This window comes from Moschus berezovskii, chromosome 1, assembly GCF_049115385.1.
Source record: "Moschus berezovskii isolate FMDL1 chromosome 1, NW_MosBer_1.0, whole genome shotgun sequence".
Lineage (NCBI taxonomy): Eukaryota > Metazoa > Chordata > Mammalia > Artiodactyla > Moschidae > Moschus > Moschus berezovskii.
In genome coordinates, this window is record NC_142460.1 from 2,844,427 (window position 1) to 2,870,909 (window position 26,483).

At 56.0% G+C, this 26,483-nt stretch overlaps 1 protein-coding gene across 3 annotated transcripts; it reads left to right on the top strand.

Annotated features, from left to right (window-relative positions):
* Window positions 1-25,637, top strand: SLX9 (SLX9 ribosome biogenesis factor). 3 transcript variants are annotated; one of them, XM_055415243.2, is made up of 6 exons: window positions 1-278; window positions 4,034-4,142; window positions 11,312-11,380; window positions 19,386-19,536; window positions 23,494-23,681; window positions 24,740-25,637. In XM_055415243.2, exons 1-5 carry the CDS (start codon window positions 141-143, stop codon window positions 23,645-23,647), a joined length of 621 nt encoding a protein of 206 aa, XP_055271218.2. In that variant the 5' UTR covers window positions 1-140; the 3' UTR covers window positions 23,648-23,681; window positions 24,740-25,637. The 3 variants fall into 3 exon arrangements, with proteins under 3 accessions (XP_055271218.2, XP_055271203.2, XP_055271208.2); XM_055415228.2 differs by having other exon boundaries at window positions 10-278; window positions 23,613-23,681; XM_055415233.2 differs by having other exon boundaries at window positions 13-278; window positions 23,616-23,681.
* Window positions 25,638-26,483: the final 846 nt, after the last annotated feature.

A 26,483-nucleotide genomic window follows, 5' to 3' on the forward strand; every position in this document is an offset into this window, starting at 1 on the left:
CCTCTCAATCCTAACAGCCGGCGCGGGCAGGATCGCGACTCCTGTTTCCGCCCGGCTGTCAGAGTGCCGGACCAGCTTCCGGCAGCGTGTGCCTTTTGAGCCTAGCGGCTTCCGGCCGGCTGTGAGTCTTCGCCGGAAAGATGGGGAAAGTGAGGAGCCTGAGGGCCCGCGTGCACCAGGTTGCCGTGAGGCCCACGGGGGAGGCAGCGCCTGGCCTGGCGTCCCCCGCCCGGGAGGTAGCCCCTCTGCAGTCCTCGACTGGTGGAGTCGCGGGGAAGGTAAGCTGGGCATACTGCGGGCGGTAGGGGTGGGGAGGGGAGCGAGTGGAGGAAGCACTGTGCGGCCCCAGGGCCCCCTGCCACCCCCCGAAGCGTCCCTGCGGCCCCAGGACCGCCCTCGGTGGGTCCGCCGCACGGTCTGTGAGCCTTCCGGGTCCACGAAGTGTCGTGGCCTCCGTGGACCGCCAGGCTCGGAGCAAGAGGTTGACTTGCTCAGCGTCTGGAACTCTGCGAGGGAGAACCAGAAACCTTCCACCCCGACTTGTAGAAATCTGCGCGAAAAAGGTAAATATTCCTTTACGTCGTAGCTGCTCTCCAAGGAAAGGAAAGGGGATTCCCAGGGTTAAGGAAAAAAGGGAAGAGCAAACTGAAGAGATCATGCTGTACCCTGGAGCTGTCCCCTCCCTCTCCCCCATCCCCGGCGGTCCCCTTATCCCTCCTGGCCCTGAGCAGACGCTCATCTTTGCCTGTGTTCTGCACATTTCACATGGATGGGGTCGTGTAGGTTTCCGCCTTTGCGTTTGGTTTTTGGACTTAGCACAGTGTTTTCAGCGCTCACGCAGGTTGTGTGATATTTAACAATGCTTCATTCTTTTTTATGGTGGAATCATCTTCCACTGTGTGGTTGGACCGTGTTTTGTTTATCCAGGTGCTGACCCTGGAGCTGCCTGGAAGCATTTACTGGTGTTTGTAGTCAAGGGGCCAGCACCTGGACAGTGGACAAAATCCTCTTGGTTTGTGGGAACCGTGGCTTTGGGTCAGTAATGCTGGAGAGAACAACCATGTTTATTAAGCATTTGCTATGTGCAAGGCACCTTACATCTTTGTAACAGTCCCAAGCCCTCATTTTGCAGGGAAAAAACTGAGAGTTTAAATGAACTACCAAGGGCATTCAGCTGCTGATGGAGGAGCTGATGTGTGATCCCAGGATCTGGCATCAGTGCCCTGGCTTTCATAAAACCTTGGGATAGAATTCATGTCGTAAAATTCATCCATTTAAAGTGTACAATTCATTGGGCATTTTAAAAAGAATATTCACAGATTTGTGCAACCATCCCTACCAATTTCTGAATGTTTTTGTCACCGCAAAAGGAAATCTCATACTTATCATCAGTCATCCTGGCAACCACAAATCTGCTTTCTGTCTCTATATTATTTGCCTTTCCTGGGCATTTCATATAAATGGAATTAATACGATATGTGGCCTTTTGTGTCAGGGTTTTTTCACTGAGCATGTTTTTGAGGTTTGTTCTTATAGCATTATTTTCGTAGCACTTATTTCTCTTTTGTCCTCGTTCTTTTTATGGCTGAAAAATATTCCATTCTCTGAATAAACCAGATCACACCATGTTTTGTTAATCCATTCATAAGTTGGTGGAGTGTTTGTAATTTTTGGCTGTCATGCTACTGCTCTGTACTAATTTTCCTGTGGATTTGTGGATCAGAATTGCTAGGATGTACAGAGCTTTTTGAGCTAAGTTGAGCTTTTTGAGGAATTGCCAGTTTACTTTCCACAACGGCGGCACCATTTTACATTCCCACATTCCCACCGGCAATACGTGAGGGCTCCAGTTTCTCCACATTCTCACCAGCAATTGTTGCTGTCTGTCTTTTTATTATACCCATCCTGCTGGGTGTCAGGTGGTATTTCATTCTTTCGATTTTCCTTGGGAGGAAAGTTATGACCAACCTAGACAGCATGAACCTAAAAAGCAGAGACATTACTCTGCCAACAAAGGTCCGTTTAGTCAAGGCTATGGTTTTTCCAGTGGTCATGTATGGATGTGAGAGTTGGACTGTGAAGAAAGCTGAGCACTGAAGAATTGATGCTTTTGAACTGTGGTGCAGGAGAAGACTCTTGAGAGTCCCTTGGACTTCAAGGAGATCCAACCAGTCCATCCTAAAGGAGACCAGTCCTGGGTGTTCATTGGAAGGACTGATGCTGAAGCTGAAACTCCAATACTTTGGCCACTTCATGCGAAGAGTTGACTCATTGGAAAAGACTCTGATGCTGGGAGGGATTGAGGGCAGGAGGAGAAGGGGACAACAGAGGATGAGATGGTTGGATGGCATCACTGACTCGATGGACATGAGTTTGGGTGATCTCCGGGAGTTGGTGATGGACATGGAGGCCTGGCGTGCTATGATTCATGGGGTCGCAAAGAGACGGACACAACTGAGTGACTGAACAGAACTGAAGGGGTAATGAATAATGTTGAATTTTTTTTTTCCTGGGCTTGTTAGCTGTTTATCTTTGGAGAAATGTCTTTTCAAGTCCTTTGCTCACTTAAAAGTCATTGTTTGTCTTTCTGTTGAGTTGTCAGAGTTATATGTTCCGGATACTAAACTTTATCAGATAAACATGATTTGCAAATTTTTTTTCCACTTCAGTGGGTTTTCTTTTTATTTTCTTGAAATTGCCCTTGGAAGCACAGAGTTTTTAATTTTTGTAACATCAGTGTCTCTTGTTTTTCCTAGTTGCTTGTCCTTTGGGTGTTGTGAAATGTCAGGGTTTATTTGAAAAGCTCAGGGGAGTCTGAGCAGTTTGGTCATGGCTCTGTCTCTTTGTTGGTGTTCTCTGATGAGACATTGTCATCATACTTCCCTGGTTCTTTAGACATGCTCTCTTTCAGTCCTGTGGCTGAGATGAGGTCATTGCCAAGTCCACCACGTGGGCTGGACACAGCTTCTGTCGCCTCGGTCTTGTTTCCAGTCTCTACGTGTGTCTTGCTGTTGTTCTTGAAAGCTGGCTGTCTTCGGTAGTGCATGTCAGCACTGACTGGGCTGACGTTGTTTGCAGGTCATTTCGGTTGTTCCCTGGCCTGGCTTGGCTCCTGTGTAACTGATTCCATTCTGTACCAGTTTGCCCCCTCCTGTCTGCCTGTTACGTATTTTTGTTTTTGTCTTGTAGCCTGGCAGCCTGGGTCAGCGCAAGCCTCTTACTGTCAGATTGTGCTTCAGCCCCTGTGGCCACAGAAACCTTTGCCCGTTATCGCTGGATGCGCCTGTGTGGCTGGGAGGCTGCCTTCACAGTTCAGTCCCACCTTCAGCAGGGACTGGAGGCTTTGCGAATCCAGCTGGTCACTCCTGAGCCGGTGCAGCCTTGAGCTCACACTGCCTCCAACCTGCCATCATGCGGCTTCCTGGAAGCTGCCCCCAGGCCAGGGCAGCTTGGTCCCTGGGCAGTGTCTGCTTAGAGGTTGTGCCTAAGCTGTCGGGTTACTGATGCCCCTTCCAAAGCCCCTGTCCTGGAGCTTGAACCTGAATGAGACAGCTGGGCCTCAGAGGCAGGGTCTGAGGTAGCATGGTGTGCCGGGCTGAGTGACCTGGAGGGTTGTGAGACCTTGGTGTGGGATGAATGTGGTCAGAGACACAGATTGCTGGGAGAGTCTGGAAGTGGAGGAGCAGCCATGAATAACAGGAAGAGTAAGACGGTGGGAGGTTTGGAAGGAAACGTGGGTCCCCTCACGGGGGCTCCTGAACGTTACAGTTGTGATTTGTAATTGTTACTGATCCTGGGTCTGGTCTCAGATGGTCCTGAGGCTGGAGCCAGGCCCAGGGGCGGGGGTGGGGTGTGGGGGATGAGCTGAGGCTGCAAGGGGCATGTGACCTGAGAGTCCTGGGGCCTGGGGTTGGGGGGTGGCCTCGGGTTCCTCTACAACTCCTGCTCTGGAGAAGCCAGGGTCTGGCCCTTGCTGAGGGGTCTCTGAAGCTGCAGAGCGAGTCTTAAGTCTCGACCCCTCTTGCCTCTTTAGGAGTTGGCTTGCATGAACGCTGATGTGTTTGCTGGGACCACGATAGAACCCAGTGCCTTGGTGCAGAAGCTGGATGTGGAGACGAGGAGCGTCGCCTCTGTCAGGAGAGGTGAGAGCTGAGAGCGAACAGGGTGGACCTTGGGGTGGGGAGCTTTTGGTGCAAGCCAGCTTCCACATGTTCATAGGCACAGGCCAGAGCACAGCTCAGGTTGACCTGTGGACTTTATATGTATTTTTATTTATTTATTTGGCTGTTCTGGTGTTAGCTGTGGCATGTGGGATCTGGTTCCCTGACCAGGGATGAAACCCAAGTCCCCTGCATTGGGAGCGTGGAGTCTTAGCTACTGGACAACCAGGGAAGCCCAAGAGGTGTTTTTTTATTAGTGGAAAGTTTTAAAGATGTGCTGAATAGAAAGATGGTATTAAACATTCCATGTGCCTATCTCCTACCTTCCGATGGTATAAAACATTCTGTATTCCCGTCTCCTGCCTTCAGATGGTATAAAACATTCCATGTGCCCATTTCCTGCCTTCAGCACACACAGCGCTGGGCTGTTTTGGGGCAAACAGCATTTCTGTCAGGAATCCTTTAGTCTATATTTCTTAGGGCTCTTAGAAAAAAAAGACATACACGCCTACAAGGCTGTTAGCACGCCTGAACAGGTGAACAAAGTAGAAGGAGCTGCCACCTTCCTACTGCCTCAGTTAGAATCAAGGGTGCACTGTGGCCCCCAAACCCCTCTTCCTTCACTTTTGTATCATGGGGAGAGGTCTTCTTTCCGACTGCACACCCCCCATTTTGGGCTTTGTGACACTGTTAGCCCGGTATCCTTTCTGGGCTGGTCCTGGAGCAGGGGGCAGCTCTCCTGCCCTGGGCAGCCATACCTCATCTGCTCTCGGCAGGTGAAGCCTTCCATGCTGCCTATGCTAGCTGTGTGTTTATGGCTGAGTGATTTGAGAGCAGAAGTGTCCTCAGTCCTGTTGAAGCACTCTGGCCTCCGGGGCAGGGCTTCTGGTGTTCAGCATAATTTTTCTGAATTTCCTTGTACAGTCTGTGAACTGCTGCTGGAGTTGTAAGTTGTTTCACAGGTATGCCTATGTCAAGTGTTTCCCATGCGATCGTGTTGTTCGCAGCTTGGTTTGGATTTTTTTTTTTTTAATTTCACTGGAGCGTTTATCCGAATCTCCTTGCCATTGTTTGTACATTGAGGCTGTAGGGAGGGAAGCCTTTTCGTCTCTGCCTTCCTAGATTCTTGGCTAGGACCCTGCAGGTTAGACTGAGAGAAGACAGATTAACAAGAGAAAAACAGAGAGAAACTGCTGTGTGCAGGTCACATCCCGTGACTGTGGGCAGGCTTCTCCCAAGCCTCAGCGGCAGCTCAGAGGTGTGGTGAGAGCCTGGGCCTCTGGAGCGTCTCAGTGAGGAGCAGCAGTGCTGTGGGTGGTGAACATGTGGAGGAAGGTTCCAGTGTGCAGCTCCCTGTGGTCCTGATTCTGGCGTCCTCATGGAGTTAAACTTCCCCGGAGGAGGGGACCCAGGCAGTCCTCATCTCAGAAGCTCCTGGCTTGGGTCAGGTGAGGGGAGTCCCAACCTGCCGGCTCTGTTGGCTCCAGCCCGGAGTAATCCAGGCGCCCAGAGCGGTGTGTTTTTAGCGCCATCTTCTCGCTTTCAGACTCTCCTGCTGCTTCTTGGGCTGGATCCTGCAGAGCTCTGGCTGCGTCCTGCCCGAGTACTTTCCCACGCTCAGGGGTGGGGATCGGGGGGCACCGTGGGGACTTGCCGTCGGGAGGGCAGGAAGGGTCTGGAGTCATGGCCACTCAGGCCCCTTTGGTGACCCACACGATCCAGCAGTTTTATGTGTTATCTGGTTCTCCTGTGGTTTGCGTACTGGGTAATTCTGATTGCTTTTCTTAATCCTGGAGAATTTTTATGTGTTGTGGAGGGCAGCTCTTTATCGTTCTGGGCAAAAACTCTTCCAGGGTTTTTGAATTGCCGAGGGAGCTGGTCCTCCCGGGAGCTGTGGGTGCTGCCGTCCCTGCCCTCCTGCGTGCCTGTCTCTTTCTTACTCTATCCTTTGGTAAGTGCTGGGCACTTGCTGCTCAGCCTGGCACTCGGACATCTCACCTCCATCCGGGGCTCGGGGGAGCGGCTGCTGAGCAGGAGGCTTGCATTCCTGTGGCAGCTGACAGATGTCCCCTCGCTGTGAGCCAAATCCACAGAGGCACAGCGAGCACGGATCCCCACTTACCTGAGAGGGCGGGTCCTGCAGGGAACAGCCCGCAACCCAGCACCTGCGTGTCACCTCCCTGTAGCGGGACCTCCATGTGGGGCTCAGGGGACCCAGCAGAGAAGCCGTGCTGCCACTGGCATCCCTGAGTGGTGTGCAGGGAGTGGAGGGGACACAGGACCGTGCTTTGCTGGCTGCTGAATCTTGAGCATTTGTTAACTGCATCTGTCAGGCGAGCGTGGCACCTGCTGGGGTGGGCCTGCTCGGGACTCGTCCGGGCCCCTTCAGCCTCACGTTGGTGAGGGACTGATGCACACGCACTGTCTCCTGTGCAGACGAGGCTGCGGTACCCGGGGGCGGGGGGCGACGTGGCCGAGCTCAGAGCCATGCAGTCCGCCCTGGGAGTGACTGTGGGCCTGCCCCTGGCACAGCTGGTGTGCTGTCTCAGCTCGCGCTGTCCTTCTCCCGTGTACCTGTGGGAGTGGGGTCTGAGGCTTTTCATCCAGTTTGGGGAGGCCTGGGCCGGCACCAGAATCACTGGGGCCCCATCCCAGACCTGCTGAACCTTGTTTTCACACACCCCTCCAGGAGTCTCTGATGCTGCCAAGTTTAGGATACTGGCCCACAGCCTAGTGGGACCTGCCTCTCATCTGTGGGAGCACAGAAGTGCCCATCTCCTCCTGGACCCAGGGTCCTCTTGGTCCTGAGCTGTGACGGGCTGTCAGCAGGCCTCCTGATCAGTCCTTGTGGTTCTGGTTGCTGTCTGAGCTGGCAGCGCCTTGGCGCATGCCTGTGGGCGTGAGTGCCTGTGCTCATAGAACTGTCTCGGTGTGCGGGAGACACTGTTGCCCTGAGCCTTCACACTGAGTCTGAGGGGTCGTCGAGAAGGCCGCCACAGACAGCGTGGTCTGATCAGAAAGAGTGAGATGTCACTTCGAGGTGGAGGGGACACTGAAATCTGAGTGGCATGGCCTAAAAACCACAGGGATGCGTGGGGGTCAGGGAGAGAAGAAAGGAAGGTGTTTTCTTCTGTGGGATGGTCAGGGAGGAGAAGGAGCTACTGAGGAGAACACCTCTTACAGTCCGAGGGCTTGGCACGCAGGGCCAGGAGGCAGCAGATGGGGACTGGCTGGCTCTTGGAAAGCAGTCTCTCCTGTCAGAAGCCTTTTTTTTTTTTTTTAAATAAAAAAAAATTTATAATATACAGAAAGCTAAAGGAGAATGAAAGGAGGAGAGGGCCCAGAGCTCAGAGCACCGGGCTGTGTGCCTGTGGCCTTGCGGCTGGCAGAGCCCTGAGAGCCTCAGTGCTGAGGGTGGAGAAGGTGGTCTGGTGGCTTGAGGCCGCGTGCTCAGGAGCCTCCCACTGGGGGTCGGGGTAATAACAGGCCTTACTTGCTGTGTTGGGATTCAGATGAGTCTGTAACTGTGGAATATTGGGAATGGTACCTGGGCCTGGCCTTAGGATGGTGAAGCTGTGGGCCTGACTGGCCACATGTCCTGTTGAGGCGGCCTCCTCTCTGCTGGCTAAGGTGCCCGGTTCCCAGTGGCAGGTGGCTGTCACCATGCCCACACCTCCCTCTGCAGCCGCAGACTTGCCTCCTCATTGGTCCGTGCCCTGGCTCCCTTGGGTGCTGGGCCTGGCAGCCCTCCAGGTTTGAGCTGGACTGGTAGCCAGGGCAGACACAGGTCATGGGGAACGTGGTGTCTGGTGACTTAGCTCTGCTCGTGACCTGCTGGGCCGCTCAGTCAGGGTACTGGTCTGCCTGGATGAGAGTGTCCTCGCCCCGGGCTGGGGTGCAGGCAGGGCACCCTCTACCTGGACAAGAGCATCCTTACCCCGGGATGGGGCGCAGGCAGCTCTACTGCCCGCCTCCTTGGCCCCCGTGGTCACGTGCTGTGCCGCCCTGTGGTCATGTGGCCCCAGAGCCTGGTGGTGCCCTCCTCCCCATCCTCTGCTGTGCCCCCTCCCCCCGCAGATGTGTGTTCACCCCCTCCTGCAGCCTGGACGTAGTGAGGCTGGTGGACCCCAGGGTAGGGGGGCTGGTGGGCCTTGCCGGTGGCATCTCCCTCTGCTTCCACGGGGAGCCTTTGGGAGCCCTGCTGGCCTAGGACTGCCCCCACTTTTCCTTCTGATTCAGGCAGGGGCTCAGCCTCCTAGGGGGAAGCACTGACTTTGAGGTGATGGGCCTCCCCACCCCGCAGACCGCCCCCACCCACCACCAGCAGGACTCAGCTCTGGGTGGGGACCGGGGACTGGAGGACCAGTAGAGGTCTGGGGCCCTTCTGGGCTGCCACATCCTCTTCCCATGGGGTGCCACCTGCCAATTCTTTGTCTAGTTCTATATTCCCTTGCACTGCGACCATGCAGGAAGCAAGCTCTGTGCTCAGATAAGCGCCTGGGTGTCCCCAGTCCTCTGTTTGTACCCTGGGCTGGGCAGTCCCCACCCCTGGACTCAGGCAGAGGCGTGAGCGGGTAGGGGACAGGCCTGGTCAGGGACGCAGGAGCAGAGGGGCCAGAGAGAGGAGGTGGCCATGCAGCGTGTCTGCAGGGGCTCTGGGCGGAGGAGGTTGGGGATGTGACGGTGGCGAGTGGACCTGCTGGCCTGGAGGGCGCGGTGGAGGGGCTGGGTTTTGGGGGTGCCTGTCTTGTCTCCCGGGGGCCCCAGGCAGAGAGCTCTGCGCCTGACCTTCCCTCTGTCTGTAGCCGAGCTCCCCTGGCTGACCGGCCACCACGGTCTCCTCTGGAACTCCCAGGCAGGTGCTCAGCAGAGGGCAGCAGCGCTGCATCTGGTCCTCAGGCCTGTCCTGCCTGGGGAGGAGGAGCGGCTTGGCAGGCTGACCTCAGGCACTGGAGAATCCGAGCGCCTCCCAGAGGGGCTTGTGATGAAGCTCCCCGTCAGACCCCCCCACCTTTCCTGTAGCTGTGAGGTCAGGGCTGTGACAGAGTCCAGTTCTCCTCACTCCTTTCCCCAAGTGCAGCAGGAACAGGAGGCGTCCAGGCTGAGAGGAAGCTGCCATCCACTGCAGCCGGCCCTGGGCGGGGTCCGCTTTGGGTGGGGGGCGATGGTTGGCTCTCCCCTCAGTCCCCCTGGCCTCTAGAGGATGCGGAGGGGAGGCCTGGAGGTCTCCGGTGGGCAGCGGTGTGTGTGGGTCTGGGGACTGGAGGATACCACACCGTCCTGGTCTTGGCTGTGGCGCTGGTCGCCTGCTCTTGGAGGCGTTGTGGCCTCTGTGGCCGCAAGCTCTGCGCACCCCCCCATCTTGCCCAGGGACTTGCGTCCTTGCCATGGGGAGGCCCTGAGGGGCGGAGCCCACCGCCTCCGGGGGCACCCTGACCCTGACTGGCAGGCCTGTGTTCTGGGTGCTCGACCAGCAAGTTGGAGGGCACAGGCCACTGCGCTGGGCCTGCTGGCAGCTGGAGTCAGGGAAGGCCACCGCTGGGCTCGTCTTGCTGTCGTCTGGTCAAGCCCGTTCTGCCTGACAGAGGGAAGCTGGGAACGGCAGTCAGGGTCCAGCCCGGAGGACCCCGCCTGCATGGCATCAAGGGAAGGACAGGGCCCTCAGGCCAATGGGAGGAGGAGGAGGACAGATGTTTCCTAGTGCCTCTTCCCGGCTCTGGGTAGGCTCTTGGCTGGTGCCAGAGGCAGGAGGATTTGGCTGTGGCATGGCTGCATGAGGATGCATCTGGACAGGCCCGGGGTGCCAAGGAGCTGGGTGCACAGGGACCTCCAGGGCCCCGCAGGCAGGGCGGGTCAGAATCGCGGGCAGGAAACTGGATGGTCGCTGGCCTGTTGCACACGGCACAGGACTCGGGTGGCCAGAGAGGGAGGCGTTGGCAGGGAGCGTCCAGCGGCAGCAAGTCCCTGCCCTCCTCCTCCTAGTGGGAGGGCCGCCCTCAGGCAGCGCCTCTGGATCAGCCCTGAGGTTGGGGTCAAGTCACTGGGCTCAGGTCTCTGTAAGGAGCAGTGCTTCCCCGGGGAGGGGGCTGGACTTTATTGGCCGTTCCTTCTGCCCCAGTGAGTTTTCACCTGAAGTGACCCTCTCACCTGAAGCGTCACTAAGGCTCACAGTTCTGCAGCGCACGTTTCACAGCAGCTGATGTGGAGGTGTGTGTTGGTCACCCTGGCTTCCCCAGCGCCTGGGCCTCACAGGGTCGGCATGCTGGGGCCTGTTTCCTGAGTGTGAGTGGGGGATCCTGGCTGCCGAGAAGGGGTCCTGGGTACCAGGCGGGGGACCTGGGTAGTACAGGGTGGTCTTGACCCACCTGCCAACTTGCCCCTTGATCACAGCCTGCAGACTTAGGATTCTGTCAGTCTCTATGTGTCGTAGACTCTTTTTCTTTCAAATGGTTTCAAAATCTTAGAGAAGTTATGGGATTGGGGCAGAAACGGTGGCTTCCTGGACCTCTGGGGACGGGTGTCTGGCGTGAGTCTTGTTGTCCGAGGTCCCCATGTGAGGCCGCCCTCTGCCTCCTGCCACCGACCCCCCCTTACTCAGCTCCCGTCCCAGACAGGCCGTCCTCACCTCACTGCCACAGCCTGGCACCCAGGTGGGCCCCACTGTGCAGCCCCTCTGTCCCGCCTCCCCGCCTGTGCACCTGCAGCCCGCTGGCTGGCCCCGGGTGACCGATGGCCCTTCCTGCTGGGGTTGAGGGGCCAGGGTGAGTGGGGAGGAACGTGGGTCAGCCTGGGGCACGGGCAGAGGTTAGACATGAGGCTGTGGGTGTGGGCTCTGACTTGGAGAAGGGGTGGGAGCCCCATGGGAGTCCTGGCTTCCCTGAACTGACTGAGCAGAAGGCCACCCTGACAAGCGCATCTGTCAGCTTCTACTTAGATGCCGGAAGTCTGCGGCCATTGGATCTTGGAGAGTGCACCCCCCTGGTGTGTGCGTTGTCTCTGGGGAGACCATGAAGGCCCAGTGCGCAGGGTGGCCTGCGGCCCCTGGGTCCCGGGTGTCCTGCAGCCACGGCCAGGCGCAGTGGTGGGCGCCCTGAACATAGGCGCAGCCTGGGCTCCTGGTCTTGTCCTGCTCACACGTGTTCTCTTGGCAGGTGCTGAGGCCAAGACTATTCTGCCCAAGAAGGAGAAGCTGAAGCTGAGGCGCGAGCGGTGGCTGCAGAGTAAGCTTCCCCGTCCTGTCCTGTCCTGTCCCCAGCGGACCCTTGTCCTGGGCTGGCTCAGAACCTGGCCTCTGGGTGGTCCAGGCCCTGGAGGAGGCAGCCTGCGCTATGACAGGCAGGTGACCCCGTGGCGGCGGGGTGGCCCTGTCACCCGTGCGAGGGTCTGCACGGCCTTACCTCACTCCCCACCAGGAATGTCATCACCTCTCATGGGTAAAACGTCACAGAGGGAGTGTCTGAGGGTCAGGTGATTTGTGACATGAAATTTCTCAGATCACTTTCCCGGCCTGCATGTGGGCCTGGGTGTGTGACCCTCGGGGTCCCTGGCAGAAATTGCCATTCACCCACTGGTGGGGTCAGGGACCCTGGCCTTCGCCCTCCTATTGCGGTGCCTTCGCCTGCCTATCAGGGTGGATTTCTTCTTAATAATTTTGGAAAATATATTTATTTTTCATGATGCTGAATATTTGCTGGTGTTTTTCTGAAGGTTTTCTTAGGAGCATTGTTTTGTAGTTTTTTTCTTTGAAATGTTTTTTTATGTTCTCACACAGTTAAAATGTGACCAGCATTATTTTTTCCTTGAAAGTTTTAAAGAAATTATATGTTTAATAAATTAAAATTTTTTAGAGAAATATATCAGTTTCATGCATAGTTGTTAATTTTAAGTTTTTTTTTTTTCTGTTTTTGGATGTGTCTTAAGGAAATGTCCAATCATGCATTTTTTTTTCCATGGTCTGTAGCATGGGGTTGTGCAAAATATTCCTTGTAAAATGGATTAGGAGAGTTAATAGGCCGGGACCACTGGGCCCCTGTACGTTCTGGCTATAGTTCTCTGATGACATTTAAGTTTTCTTTTGTGATGGTTGGTCTTTTTTTAACTACTTGAGCTAATCTTGGTCACTCACTCATTTTCCCATAAAACCGTCTAATGAGACCTCAGCCTTTATTGGTAGAGTTGCTGGTTTCTCATTATCTGACCTCTTTTTCACTGTTTGTACCCGCTTCTCTCTCTTCTGATGGGTTCTGTCTTGTCTCCTCCAAGAATGCCTGTCGTTGTTGTTGTCTGCACTTTCGTTTTCTAAATTGTTAGTTTCTGCTGTTTTAATACCCTGCTCTTGGTTTCTCTAGGTTTGTGTTAGTGACTTAGTCATTTATTTTTGAATGAAAGGCTAAATGTTAGCCTCTGACTATAGCTTTAGCTTCAGCTCCCGAGTTTCTTTCACTGAGTACTTTATCATGAAAAGTTTTGTACCGAAAAGTAGGAAGAATTTTACAGTGGACGCCCACATGCCCACCATCCAGACTTTACCATGAGCGCCTCACTTCTTTATCACAGCTGTCTGTCCATCCCGTCTGTCTGGTCCAGCCACCAACGCTTGTTTTAGCTGCATGTTCCAAAGTGAATTACAGATTGAGCACACGTTCTCCCTGTAACTCTGCTAGAGTTCAGTATTAGTTTATGGTCCTTTTTAGTTGTTATTTTGAGGTGACGTTTACCTGTGGTGACCTGGACCTTCAGTGTGCTCTGTAGTGACTTGAGGCCAGTGCGTGCACCTGCACACAGCCCGAGTCCTCCCAGGACGTGGACTGTCCCCGTCGCCCTTCCCAGGCCCCACCCCCCAGAGGCAGCCACCGTCTGGTCTTTTTCAGGTCGAGTTCAGGCCTCACTGCTCTGGACCTTGGGTCAGTGCCGTCTTTGTGTGTCTGGGTTCTCCTGCTCAGCTTGGTGTTGGGCTCATCTGTGCTCGGTGGAGCTGTCGTCTGGGCCTGTGTTGCTGAGAAGTGTTCCCTTGTGTGGACACGCTGTTTGGTATCCACTTTCCTGTGGATGGACACCTGGTGTCTTTTCTCTTTTTAGCTGCTGTGAATAGGCTGTGATGAACATTCTTCACAAGTCTTTTTGTGGACATATGTTTTCATTTCTTTTGGGTAAACACTTGGAATGGAATGCTGGGTCATAGGGCAGGTGTATGTTTAGTTTTATAAGAAGCTCCCAGACATTTTTCTCCTGTGGTTGTGCGTTTACGCCCCCAACAGCATGGGGGAGTTGGGATTGCTCTGCAGCCATGCCGGCACGCTTGTCCTGGAGTCCTGGCTGTTCTGCTGAGCCTGAGGTGCCTGTCATTGTGGTGAATGGGCGTTTCATCTGCTGCTGCCCATTGTGGTGTCCTGACACCCAGGAGGGCTCTTTATTATTGAGCTCCAGGAATCCTCTGTCCTATAGGTCAGTCTCCTCAGATGTGTTTTGCAAATAATTTTCTCCCAGACTGTAACTTGCCTATTTATTTTCTCAACAGTTTTTTTTTTATTTTTTGCTGAACAGAAGTTTCATTTTGCGGACACTGATTTTTGTCTTTTTTCTTTGCATGTTTAGCGTGTATGCACGTGCATATGTGTGTGCACCCGTGCATGTGCCTTGTTTAAGGAAACCGCCCAGTCCCAAGACAGGAGGATAAATCCTACCCTTCTGAAAAGGGTATGGTTTTAGCTTTGATAGTTAGATTTCTGATCCGTCTTGATGCGGCGTTTGTCTGTGACGTGAAGCGCTGGTTCAGGGTTTTCTTTCCTTCAGTTTCATCAGTGTTTGTCGTGAAGACTCCCTCCTTGTGCAGTCATCCTGATGTCTGGAAAGCTGACGCCTCTCACCATGCTTCTGCTCACTGACCCTCCCCGGTTCCAGGCTGTTGAAGCTGCAGCTGTGAAGCAGGTCCTGGGGTTGGACAACGGAGGTCCTATGTCCTCTGTTTCAGGACCGCTTTGGGTGGTCTTAGCATTTCCATGTGACTCTGATCACAGGCTTGTCAACTTCTTAAAAGCCACCACCACCACCACCACCTGGTGTAGCAGTGGCCTGTGTCATTGCTTTGAGTCCATGCAGCAGTTCAGAAGCACCATCTTCACAGTGCTGGGCCTCCATCCGCGAGCATGGCAATGGCTCCTTTGATCTTTTGTTGTTGTTCAGTCACTGACCCCGTGGACCGCAGGCCTCCCCGTCTGTCACCAGCTCCCGGAGTCCACTCACACCCACGTCCATCGAGTCGGTGATGCCATCCAGCCATCTCATCCTCCGTCGTCCACTCACGCTCATCTCCATTGAGTCCACTCACGCTCATGTCCATCGAGTCGGTGACGCCATCCAGCCATCTTATCCTCTGTCGTCCCCTTGTCCTCTTGCCCTCAATCTTTCCCAGCATCAGGGTCTTCTCAAATGAGTCAGCTCTTCACATCAGGTGCCCAAAGTATTGGAGTTTCAGCTTCAACGTCAGTCCTTCCAATGAACACTAAAGGACTGATCTCCTTTAGGATGGACTGGTTGGATCTCCTTGCAGTACAAGGGACTCTCAAGAGTCTTCTCCAACACCACAGTTCAAAAGCATCAATTCTTTGGCGATCAGCTTTCTTCACAGTCCAACTCTTATACATGACCACGGGAAAAACCATAGCCTTGACTAGACGGACCTTGGTTGGCAAAGTAATGTCTCTGCTTTTCAATATGCTGTCTAGGTTGGTCATAACTTTCCTTCCAAGGAATAAGCGTCTTTTAATTTCATGGCTGCAGTCACCATCTGCAGTGATTTCAGAGCCCCCAAAATAAAGTCAGCCACTGTTTTCACTGTTTCCCCATCTGTTTGCCATGAAGTGATGGGACCAGATGCCATGATCTTTGTTTTCTGAATGTTGAGCTTTAAGCCAAGTTTTTCACTCTCCTCTTTCACTTTCATCAAGAGGCTTTTTGTTCCTCTTCACTTTCTGCCATAAGGGTGGTGTCATCTGCATATCTGTGGTTATTGATATTTCTCTCGACAATCTTGATTCCAGCTTGTGTTTCCTCCAGCCCAGCATTTCTCATGATGCACTCTGCATATAAGTTAAATAAGCAGGGTGACAATATACAGCCTTGACGTACTCCTTTTCCTACTTGGAACCAGTCTGTTGTTCCATGTCCAGTTCTAACTGTTGCTTCCTGACCTGCATACAGGTTTCTCAAGAGGCAGGTGAGGTGGTCTGGTATTCCCATCTCTTGAAGAATTTTCCACAGTTTATTGTGATCCACACAGTCAAAGGCTTTGGCATAGTCAATGAAGCACTGCCCTTCACTGTCTCCCAAAGTTTGCTCTGACTCATGTCCATTAAGTTGGTGATGCCATTCAAACATCTCATCCTCTGTCATTCCTTTCCTCTCTTGCCTTCAGTCTTTTCCAGCATCAGGGTCTTTTTCAATGAGTCATTTCTTTGCATCAGATTTCCAAAGTATTGGAGTTTCAGCTTCAGCATCAGTCCTAATGAATATTCAGGACTGATTTCCTTTAGGATGGACTGGTTGGATCTTGCTGTCCAAGGGACTCTCAAGAGTCTTCTCCAATACCTCAGTTCAAAAGCATCAATTCTTTGACATTTACCTTTCTTTGTCAACCAGCTCTCACATCCGTACACGACTACTGGAAAAACCATAGCTTTGACTGTATGGACCTTTGTTGGCAAAGTAATGTCTTTGCTTTTTAATACGCAGTCTAGGTTTGTCATAGCTTTCCTTCCAAGGAGCAAATGTCTTTTAATTTCATGGCTGAAGTAACCATGTGCAGTGATTTTAGAGCCCAAGAAAATAAAATCTGCCACTGATTTTTTTTTTTCCCCCATCTGTTTGTCATGAAGTGATGGGACCGGATGGGATGATCTTAGTTTTTTGAATGTTGACTTTTAAGCCAGCTTTTTCACCCTCCTCTTTCACCTTCATCAAAAGGCCTCTTGAGCCTTTTTAGTTCCTCTTCACTTTTGTCCTTAGGGTAGTATTATGTGCATATTCGAGGTTGTTATTTCTTCTGGAAATCTTGATTCCAGCATTTCGTGTGGTGTACTCTGCATATTAGTTAAACTAGCAAGGTGACAATATACAGCATTATCATACTCCTTTCCCAACTTTGAACCAGTCAGTTGTTCCATGTCTGGTTCTACTATTGATTCTTGAGCCATATACAGGTTTCCAAAGAGACAGGTAAGGTGGTCTGATATTCCAGTCTCTAAGAATTTTCCATAGTTTGCTGTGATCCACACAGTCAAAGGCTTTAGCTTAGTCAGTGAAGCAGAAGTAGACTTTTTTGAAACTCCCTTGGTTTCTCCATAATCAGATGTTGGCAATTTGATCTCTGGTTCCTCTGCCTCTTTGAAACCTAGTTTGTACATCTCCTTTCATGTAAATTTTTCTCAATTTCTGTCATCCCTGTTGTGTGATTTTCAGAGTAGAGGTCTTAGACTTTTTTTGGGGGGGGTTATAAGCTTATTGCTAACTGTTTATTAGCTTATTGCTAATAGTTTTTGAAGCTATTATAAATGGAATTCACGAGTTTCATTTTCCAGTTTTTACTATGTATTATTATGTTATCATTTATTAATTATTATGAACTCTGTACCCTCTGATCCTGTTAGAATTGTGTGCTCTGGTAATTACCCTGTAGATTTGGTAGGATGTTTCACATACATGATCATGCTACGATACTTAAGATAGAGACAGCTTTACCTCTCTTTCCAGTTTCTGTTTTGTGTCTTCTCTTCCTCCTGCAGTGGCTGGAGGGGGTGAGGATTGTTTCTAGTCTCTGGGGGCCAAGGGCCCATGGTCACTGTCCTGTGAGCGTGCTTTGCTTAGGGTTGGTAACCGCAGGACACGTTGGGGCATAAAGCCAGCGTTGCTCACTCGAGCTCTGTTTGTTATGGGTGAGCCGATGCGGGCAAGGAAGCAGGGGAGGGTGACCAGGGTGGACGGACCCTCTGGGGAGCTGTGCCTGACCTTCTGGGCACCACGTGGACTACAGGCCTGGTTGGTGCTGCGACAAGCTTGAGGCAGGGGGCGGAGCTGCTTGCTCGTGTCGCCCTCCCTGGGCTCGGAGTCGCTCTCACCTGGGCTCAGCTGGGTCAGCGTGGCTCTGCACTGTCCCTTCTGTGGCCTGCTTCACCAGAAAGTGTCTCATGTATATGAGACGCGGTTATTGGTACATAGTCTCTCAGATTGGGGATTTTCTTCATGTTCTTGGTTTCCTTGTGATCTTTATCCTGAGTGGGCAGTGAATTCTGTCAGATTCTGTGGGCACTTCTTGTGTAACCGTGGCCTTTCCCTTTGAAGCAGCCTCTGCAGTGACCCGCTGGCACATGTGCCCGTGTTGTGCCGTCCTTGGACACCTCAGATGTGTCCTGGGTGTACCCCACCTGTTACTAACCTAAAACGCTGATTTGTTGGCTCCTCTGTAGGCAAATAGGTGTCCTGTGTCCTGCTAGGAGCCAGGCCTTCCCTGCTCTCTTTGGTCCCCTGAAGCTTTGGTGCTAGGCCTGCCAGCCAGGAAGGGAGCTAACTGTCCCTTCCCCTGCCTGACCCCCCGAACCCCTACTTCTCCTGGGTGCTGGGCTCCCAGGGAAGAGGCACTGGCTTGATGAGCTAAGTAAATTGCCTTAGCAGCATGGAGAGCCCCGGATCGTTTTCTTTAAATCCTGGTGTCCTGACACTGAGGGTTGGCCTGGGTCAGGGACCCAGAGGAGGGTGGTCTTTGTCCCCAGCCCAGGTCTCTGTAGTGAGATGCAGGCCCCTGGACTCCGGCAGCCTCCTTGCGGCTGGGGCAGGTGTGTCCTGCTGGGCTTCTCTGGGCCTTTGGGGGTGACTGTGAGCTGGGAGGGGCTGCTCCCGCCTGTCTTCCCAAGTAGTCAGTTTCTGGAAATTATTCTCTTTTGGAGATGCCTCTGAGGGTCAGCACAATTTCATACACACCCCTCACATTCACACACACCTCCTGCACTCGGGGTGGGCTGTCCTGAGTTGTCCAGCCCCCATTCTCCTGGCCTGCCCTGTGTCTCGTGTCATCACCGCTCCCCTGGGCACCAGGCCCACCTCCATCACCTCTCGCACCTGCCCTGAGGGGCAGCCGGGCAGCAACAGACCCACATCCCCTTGGGAGGGAGAGGTCCCCTGTCGGGCCCACCTGGGCCACTGGCTGTCGCCTCTCTCCTGGCTTCTCCTGGCCTCTTGGCTGCACTGAGTCCACCGACCGCTTGTCAGGAAGGTGCTTCCAGTTCTCTTTTTGGAGGAGATTCAGAGTCTGCAGCTGGTTATTTATAGCCCAGTAAAACTCGCACAGTAGGGAGGCGGGGAGCGTCTCTGCTCTGGTCCAGTCGTCCCAGATCCATCGCAGCCTCATTTCCCAGCTTTTTAGAAGCAGAGCTTTTTTTTTTTTTAAGGCATCTAATATAGAACAATTAAGAAATTGCTTATCTCCTCCAGAGATACAGGTAGTCTCCTGGAGCAAGGTCTGCACACACACTAGTGAGCTGGCGGGCCCACACACCACGCTGGAGACAACGCGCTTGAGAGTGTGTTTTACTCACAGTTTCAGAATACAGAATTCAGATCTTGAGGCCCTTCTGTGTGTGGTGGCCACAGCCTGGCCGGCCAATGGCGGCCTCACCCAGAGGCTTGCCCATGCCCTGCCCTCTACCGGGCACCCTGGGCCTGGGCCCTGTCACCCTGTTTCTCTGGCCTGTGCCCCTGCCCCTCCTCACAGCCCCTACATCATGCAGGAGCCCCCTTGAGATCCCCCCTTGCTTTGTACCTGGCCAGTGTTGGGGACCCTTCACCCTGTCACCGCTTCCCATGGGGACCACGTCTCTTTTCTGGGTGCATCCCCAGGAAGCCGACTGGGGGGCAGAGGGGAGGGTACCAGCTGCTCTGACTCTGCAAGCCCCTCTGTCCGCCTACCCCCTCCTCCAGGTCTCAGGGCCTTGGCCTCCTCAAGGGCAGCTCCTTTGCCTGCAGCCTGTCTCCCTAGGCTTGTGATTCCACAGCCGTCTCCAGGATTAAGGGGAGCAAGTCACTCGAGCTGCACTCCTCTACCCCCTTCCACCCTGGGTTCCTGGCCAAGCTCTGGCTCTGCAGGCTGGGAGCTGGGACCCTCTGCTGTTGAAGTCCATGGCTGAACACTTGTCCTCCTGGGTCCTCTCTCACTGACCCTGTGTCCCCCTTCCTCAGAGATTGAAGCCATAAAGCTGGCGGAGCAGAAGCGCAGGGCGGAGCGGAAGCGGAGGGCCACGGTGGTGGTGGGGGACCTGCAGCCCCTGAGGGACGCCCTCCCCGAGCTGCTGGAGCTGGAGGCCAGCGGCCAGCGGCCCCCCACCCGACGGTGAGTGTTGTGTCTGCAGGAGAGGCTGAGCAGTGGGGTGGCCGGGCCGGGTACTGACCCTGCAGGGGCCCATCTTGACTTGGGACACCCTTGTCTCAGGCCCAGCCATGAGGCAGGGGCCCTGGGCCTTCTCAGGAGTGGGTGCCCGGTGGCATGTGGATGGCACTGTTGGTCTCCCACAGCCACTCAGTCAGGCGCTGTTCTCAGGGGTCCCTCCAGCTCCATTTTCCCACCCATTGCCCAGCCACTGCCTTTGTCAGCCCACCCCCCTGCCCCAGGCTGGGCCGTCCTCCTAGGGCTCGTCCTGCTCCCCTGGGACCCAGTGCTGTGGAAGGGAGTCGTGCTGGGCGCCAGCCAGGTGTGAGCATGGCTCGGCTTCAGGACGAATGGCGAGTTGGAGTCCTTCCTGTCCTGTCCTGGTTCCTGGACCTTCATCGTTTCCTGTGCTGTCTTTGATTTTGTAGTTTTGAAATAATTCTTTTTCCTGCCGAATACCCCTCTGAGGAGGAAGGATTGGGGTGGCGGGTGATAGGCTCAGGGCCCCTTTTCTGCAGAGTTAGGTGGTCAGTTCTAGCCAGTCCGGGATGGGAGTGCCCAGAGCATGGGGTCCAGACAAGGAGTGGCCATCGGAGCTGAGGTTTGGCGATGGAGCTGGAGCCCGAAATGCACATTCCATTCCTGGTTCTTGAACAAAAATGTGACCCGGTCAAGCGTCCTCACCCTGCTTGCAGTTTTCTCATCCAAAAAATGTGCTTGGTGCTCCCAGAGGGGAGAGAGTTGCACAAACACCGTTCTGCAGCCTGAGGAGGACCGTGTGAGGCGGCCGGGGGCGGGGGGGTGCTCTCCCGGCCACTGTCACCCCCCGCCCCCAGCTGCCTCTTGTCACCAGGAGCTGTCTGCCGAGGTAAATGTTATTCCAGAGCAGAGTTTGATGATAGAAAGGTTACGGTGGTGATGCCGAGTCACACGCCTCTCCTCCCGTCTGACGTCAGCCTGTGTGTTTGTCACAGTCAGCAGCCAGCTTCATTCATAAATAGTAGCTGAAAGCTCACGGTCTGCTCAGACTCCTCAGTTTCCCCTCGTGACCTTCTGCTGCCCCAGAGCTCCGGCCAGGCCCCCACGTGACATGCAGCCATCGTGTCCCTCAGAGCTCCTCTGGGCCGGGACAGTCTCTCAGACCTTCTTGTCTTTAATGACCTTGACGGTTTGGAGGAGGAGTCAGGCGTTTTTCAGGGCCCCCCAGTGAAGACCACAGAGCGGAGGGGCCCTTCTCACCACATCTGGTCCAGGGCGCGTGCCGTCGCGTGACCTACATGGTGGACACTGACCGTGGTCACCCAGTGCAGGTGTGTCTGTCAGGTCTCTCTGCTATGCTGCCACCACCTCCCACTGTCCCCTGGAAGGAGGTCGCTGTGCCCACTCCTGACCCGAGGAGAGGGCGCTCCCCTCCCCTGAGGACAGGGCAGCTGCAGAGGCACGTGGATCCTCCCGATTTCCTTCTCTGTCACTTGTTTATGTCAGGTTGGCCCTGTGGGTATTTTTTTATTTTATGCTTCTGGTTGTGATCCAGTACAACTCTGTTCTGTTGCTGAATCGGCGCTGGCGCTGGCCCTTGGGAGCTCCTCAGTTGGCTCTGCTGTACTCCCCCCGTGACACTCCCATCCGCGGGGGCTGTTGTGTTTTGTTTCTGAGTACTTCCCTTCCTCGGGCACAAGATGCTCCAGGCTCATCCAGGCATTTCCTGCTCCTGTCCGAGAGTCAGTGTTCCTCCAGGGAGTCCAGTCCCTTCTGCTGGAAATGGTGTAACAGACCACGGTCTGGGCGCTGATGTCTGACCACGGCTGGGGAATCCTGGCCCCTCTCCGCAAAATGGGGTCCCCAAGACCACTCTTAGGCTTTGCGATTCCCACAGGGGACTGTTACACTCACAGTCACGGTTTATTATGGCGGAAGGATACAGATTAGAGTGAGCCGAGGGAGGAGGTATGTGGGGAGGGCCCAGGAGAGTCGCCGCCGTGGGTCCCGTGGGGGTGGCACCGCAGTCTTGCCCAGGACGGCAGGGACCCCACCACACTCGGCCCTGGGGGATGGGCCACCAGGCAGCAGGCTTGTCCCTCCACTCCATTCTGTGCCCTCCTCCCTTTGTCAGGGTGGGGTGGGGGGGTGTCATCAGCCCCAGAGGTCTGCTGTGCCAGCTGTTGGGCCTCTTCCTGCTTCACACGGGCACGGCTTCTGGAGCCTGGTTCAGAAATGGTGTAGCTGGCAGTGACTTCGGGTATGCCCACCTTCCCTCCTCCCCCCTCCCTCTGGCATCAGAGTTGGGCAGGATGTGTTGTGGGGCAGCTTTGTGCCTAGGAACCCAGGCACCAGGTACCTTGCCTGGGTCCAGTCACCTGCTGGGATACCCCAACGGAGGCCCTGGGCTGCCCCAGGTTTGTCCCAAATCTGGGTGGTGTGGGGAGAGCCTGAGGTTCTGAGCGGGCCCAGTAGGCTGTTGGGTGTTCCCCCCGACAGGTGGCACTGCCCAAGACCAGAGCAGGTGGTGCTCTGCCAGTGGGCTGCGCTCACCAGGGAAAAGGGTTGAGTCTGGAGAAAGTGGCTCCCCCATGGTCCAAAGGTTGTAGAGGATGAGAGCCAGGGGCCTGGTGTGGGGGGGGGCCTGACCCTGGGAGCCCGCGCCTGTCACCAGCTGGACTTTCTGGACCCCGGGGCCTCGGGATCACCCACTCGTGCTGTGGATTGAGATGAGAGTCCTGTTTGGTTTTGGACCCCAGTTCTCTTGGAGTGGGTGCCACACAGGCTTGTTCACGTCAGGGGGCGGGGATGGGGTAGCACAAGAGCCCCGAAGCTGGGAGCCATCCGAGCCTACTCGCATCCCCAGGCACTGGGTGCCAGCCAAAGGGAGCCTGTCAGGAGGGCACTGGCCTGTCTTGCAGTCGGGGAAACAGACTTCTGCTGGAGCAACTTCCCCAACGGTCACCCCAGGGCATTGAGCACCCAGAGCCGCAGCCCCCAGTGCTGGCAGGGCCAGGGTCTTCTTCCAGCTCCGCAGGTCTCGGGAGTGGGCAGCTGCATCAGTTGTGGCAGGAAGGTCTTTATCCACTCTCTGTTCCTTCTCAGTGCGCTCGGCCCTGCAGCCAGAGCTAGACCAGGGTGCTGGGTGAACTGGGGCCCCAGCCTTTGGAGCGGTGGGCAGGACCTGGGCTGGTGTCTGGTGTGAATGTCCCTGCCCTGGGCCGCTGGGGTGAGCACGGGGTGGGTCAGTTCCCTGTGCCCCCACGGCCTCTGGGAATCCACTCTGCCTGCCTTTGTTCACAGTGGAAAACCCCAGCGGGGAGGGGCGTGCCATTCCCATGAGTGGCCTGCCAGGCCCTGGACATGTCCTGAGGCTCGGGTGAGGGTCCTGCCTCTCCTTGCCACCCGCCCTATGTCACGCTAGGCTGCCCCTGGACCCTGAGGGGACTCCCAGGGGTGTGCTTGCACCTTGGGGCCCTTGACTTTCAGAGTAGGAAGAGGCAGTGGGAGGCCTTCTTACCTGAACTGGACGGGGATGAAGATTCAGGGCATGAGGTCCCCAGACCTCCTGACTTCCCAGCACGGAGGCGCCACCTCCTGGGTGGGTGGCGTGGCTAGGGGAAGAGAGACCCAGGCCCACCGATAGGCAAGGATGGGGCCTCCAGGGAGCTCGGTGGTGGACAGGGAATCTGCTCCCGGCTGGACACGGACAGGGGTCAGTGGTGAAAGGAACAAGGCCACAGTGTCCTGGGGCTGACACTGGGCCAGAAGGGGGCTGTCCTGGGGGTCTGGAGTGGGAGGGAGTTGGGATGAAGTAGCCCCAGAGCAGCTGAGACCAGGGAAAAGAGGGAACATGAGTAAGAAATGAGGGCTCCTGGTCTGGAGGCCAGAGTTAGGTGGTGTTTTAGGACTCACAGGTTTTCTGGGTTCCCGCTCTGCCAGGTCCCTCCTGCCGTGTGGCACTTGTAGCCTTCCAGGCCAGTGGAGAGCCCTATGTGGACTGTGGCCTCCAGTCAAGACTCGAATGTGGGCCATACTGACCCCTTTCTCCGTGTCCTTAGCAGAGCGGCCAGCAGGCCCCGGCCCGCAGAGCTGAGCCGGATGAGCGCTGTGCAGAGGCTTCAGCTCCTGTGAGTACCGTGTGCCCCGCCCCCCCCCAACACACATACACACGCAAAGGATGCCCGGTGTCCTACCTGGCTCCACATGGCCCATCCAGGGCTTCCCCGACCCGAGTCCTTGGGGTATTGGGACTCAGCCTGGGGGGCATGGGTGACCTGTCTCCAGGGACCAGGAAGCCACTTCCCCTGGAGTGCTGAGGGCAGCTGCTGGGTCTTGGGGGGCTGCCCTTGGGACCCGGGTCCCAGGCATCTTGGGATTGTGGACACCTGGCCAGTCAGTCAGCCATCCTTTGGGGTCTGAAGTCTCCCCGTTAACATCACAGAAAGCTGGGGCATGGCATGGTTTGACCTTGTCTTTGGTCATGCACCTGTGGAGGGTCCAGGCTGGGCTCTCCACCCTGCCTCGCCAGCCCAAGGCCAGGGCCGTCCCCACCACCGCGCTGTGACGGCTGCCGCCCCGAAGTTCCAGACCAGGTCACCTCAGTTCAGTGGCAGAGATGTTGTCCCCAGATGCACCTGACCAGGTCACCTGTGGCTGTTCTGGCCCTGGTGCCTCGGGGAGGTGACGTGGTCAGCTGGGCTTAGGGATGGGCACAGAGAGGCAGCCCCCCCATGGACTTGGGGCCCAGGGCCTTCTGTGGGAAGGGTGGGCCCACTGCAGACCCCATCACCACGGGCCCAGCGCCCCTGCTCCTGCGGGGCCCAGCTGGCGAGGAGCTGCCGCGTGAAGTCGTGTGTGCAGGGCGCTGCTGCCTTACCAGCTTCTTGTCACAGTCATGGCGGGTGAGGGGCCTGTGTGCCCACGAACGGCCCCAGGGCAGCCCCTCCCCTCCTACCTGAAGTGCCCCCTCACCTGGGCCTCAGACCCCCGGTCCGTCCCCATACCCAGACCCACCAGGCAGAATCTCATAGCCCCGCAGCCTGCCTCACACCCTGCACCGTCCAGCCCTGGACCAGCCCTGTGCTGACGTCCCTCCCTGCGGGGTGGCTGTGCCGAGGCTGGCCCTGGGGTTGCCGGCTGCTCCGCACCCACCCTCCCCACTGACCTCCTCTCTCCACTCTTGCAGCGAGGAGGAACGGACGCGGTTTCAGGAGCTGCTGGCCAGCCCGGCCTATAGAGCCAGCCCTCTGCTGGCCATCGGGCGGCACTTGGCCGAGCAGATGCAGCTGGAGGGTGGTGGGCAGCCCTGACCCCGCAGGGCGTGTGAGAGCGCTGAGGACACCCACGAGGAGGTGCCCAGGGCCGACTTGGCCACTGTCCCCTGGGCTGCCAGCCCCTTCCTCCGCGACACGGCTGCTGTGCTTGGCAGACGGGAGACAGGCAGTTGACACAGGAGTATTATGACGACACATTTATTTTTGCAATAAAAACACTGCTGGAAAACCCAAGATGTCCATGGAACTCAGTGCCCACCCCACAGGAGGTGGTCCAGCCCCACGGCCAGCCTTCTCGCCTTTCTCTTCCATCTGAGTTTGTGGGCAGTGACTCGCACACATGTATCGTATTAAGAGACAAGCCTTCTGGCTCGGTCCTCTGGGGGCTCCAGGCTGACTGGGGCTGGATGCGGCTCAGCCACCTTCTCGCAGTGCCCTCTGTCAGGGCCTCTGACCTCTGCCCGACGCCAGGACCTTCTCCTTGACCTCACTGTGGGGGGTGGCGGGAGGACAGGGAGGTGCAGGGCGAGCCATCCATTGCCGTCCATTGCGGCAGACTCGCCAGGAACGTGGCTGAGAAGCCGCCAGCGTCTGGGGATGCCCCCCCCCCAGCAGAATGCCCTGCTGCCCAGACAGTTGGGGGTGGGGCAGGGGAGGAGGGCAGGTGGGAGAGACCGCTTCTCCCTCACCCGTCTTGGGAGCCTGCTGGCTGCCGTCTCTGACCCAGAGGGACTTCTGTGCTCTTACCTGTGTTTTTAATCTTCATAGAATGCACTTGGATTATTTGATAATAAAATTAAGTGACAAACAGTTGGATGGTTTTCATGTGTATTTTAAACTCAGTTTGCTTTCATCCTCTGAAGAGCTGGTGGGCCTGGGCTGAGGTGTCTGCCCTACAGGGCCTATGAGGGATTCTGGTCGTGGATGGAGCTCCCCAGCCAGGCGTTCTGCAGCCCCCAGCAGTGGGCCGAGGCAGGGGCAGAGTCCCGCAAGCCCCCAGGCATCGGAGAGGGAGTGGGGGCTGGGGGAGTGGAGAGTGGGGCAGTGGAGGAGCCCCCTGAGGGGTGTGGACGTGCGGCAGAGTGGCCTGGGCAGTGGTGTCATCCAGCGGAAGGAACAGCGGCTGCTAGGCCGAGGGAACGAGGGCTCTGAGCAAGACCAATGAGACGCCAGGGCAGAGTCCATGGCGGCCGGGGCAGGGGGTCCCCGAGGAAGACAGACCTCGGTCAACACGACAAGCAGTGGGCGCCTGCTGCTTGCCTGGAGGTGTAGGGGGCAGGATGTGAGCAGCAAGGAGAGGGGCCTTGAGAGTGGGGACAGCAAAGCCCTGGGGGGTGCTGGTGCCCTGGGTAGGGGGTCAGGGTCGCCCCGGGGCCCCAGTGAATCCCTCTGCCGCTGTGTGGGGCAGGGCTCAGGATGGGTGGAGGGGGTCGGCCTGGGGACTGGGGGGTGGAGGGCTGGCTCGTGCAGGGGCCACACCCTCTGATGTGGGTGCTTAGTTGCTCAGTTTCGTTGTGACCCCGTGGATTATAGCCCACCAGTCTCCTCTGTCATGGGATTCTCTAGGCAAGAGTACTGGAGTGGGTAGCCATGCCCTCCTTTAGGGGATCTTCCCCAACCAGGGATCGAGCCCTGGTCTCCCACATTGCAGGCATT

What these genes read in the sequence shown, in the direction of transcription:
- SLX9 (XM_055415228.2), top strand. Translation starts at nt 141, where the DNA reads ATGGGGAAAGTGAGGAGCCTGAGGGCCCGCGTGCACCAGGTTGCCGTG. An exon ending in CGTCGCCTCTGTCAGGAGAG is followed by an intron (nt 4,143 to 11,311) that starts GTGAGAGCTGAG and finishes TTCTCTTGGCAG; the next exon opens with GTGCTGAGGCCAAGACTATT. An exon ending in GTGCAGAGGCTTCAGCTCCT is followed by an intron (nt 23,682 to 24,739) that starts GTGAGTACCGTG and finishes CCACTCTTGCAG; the next exon opens with CGAGGAGGAACGGACGCGGT.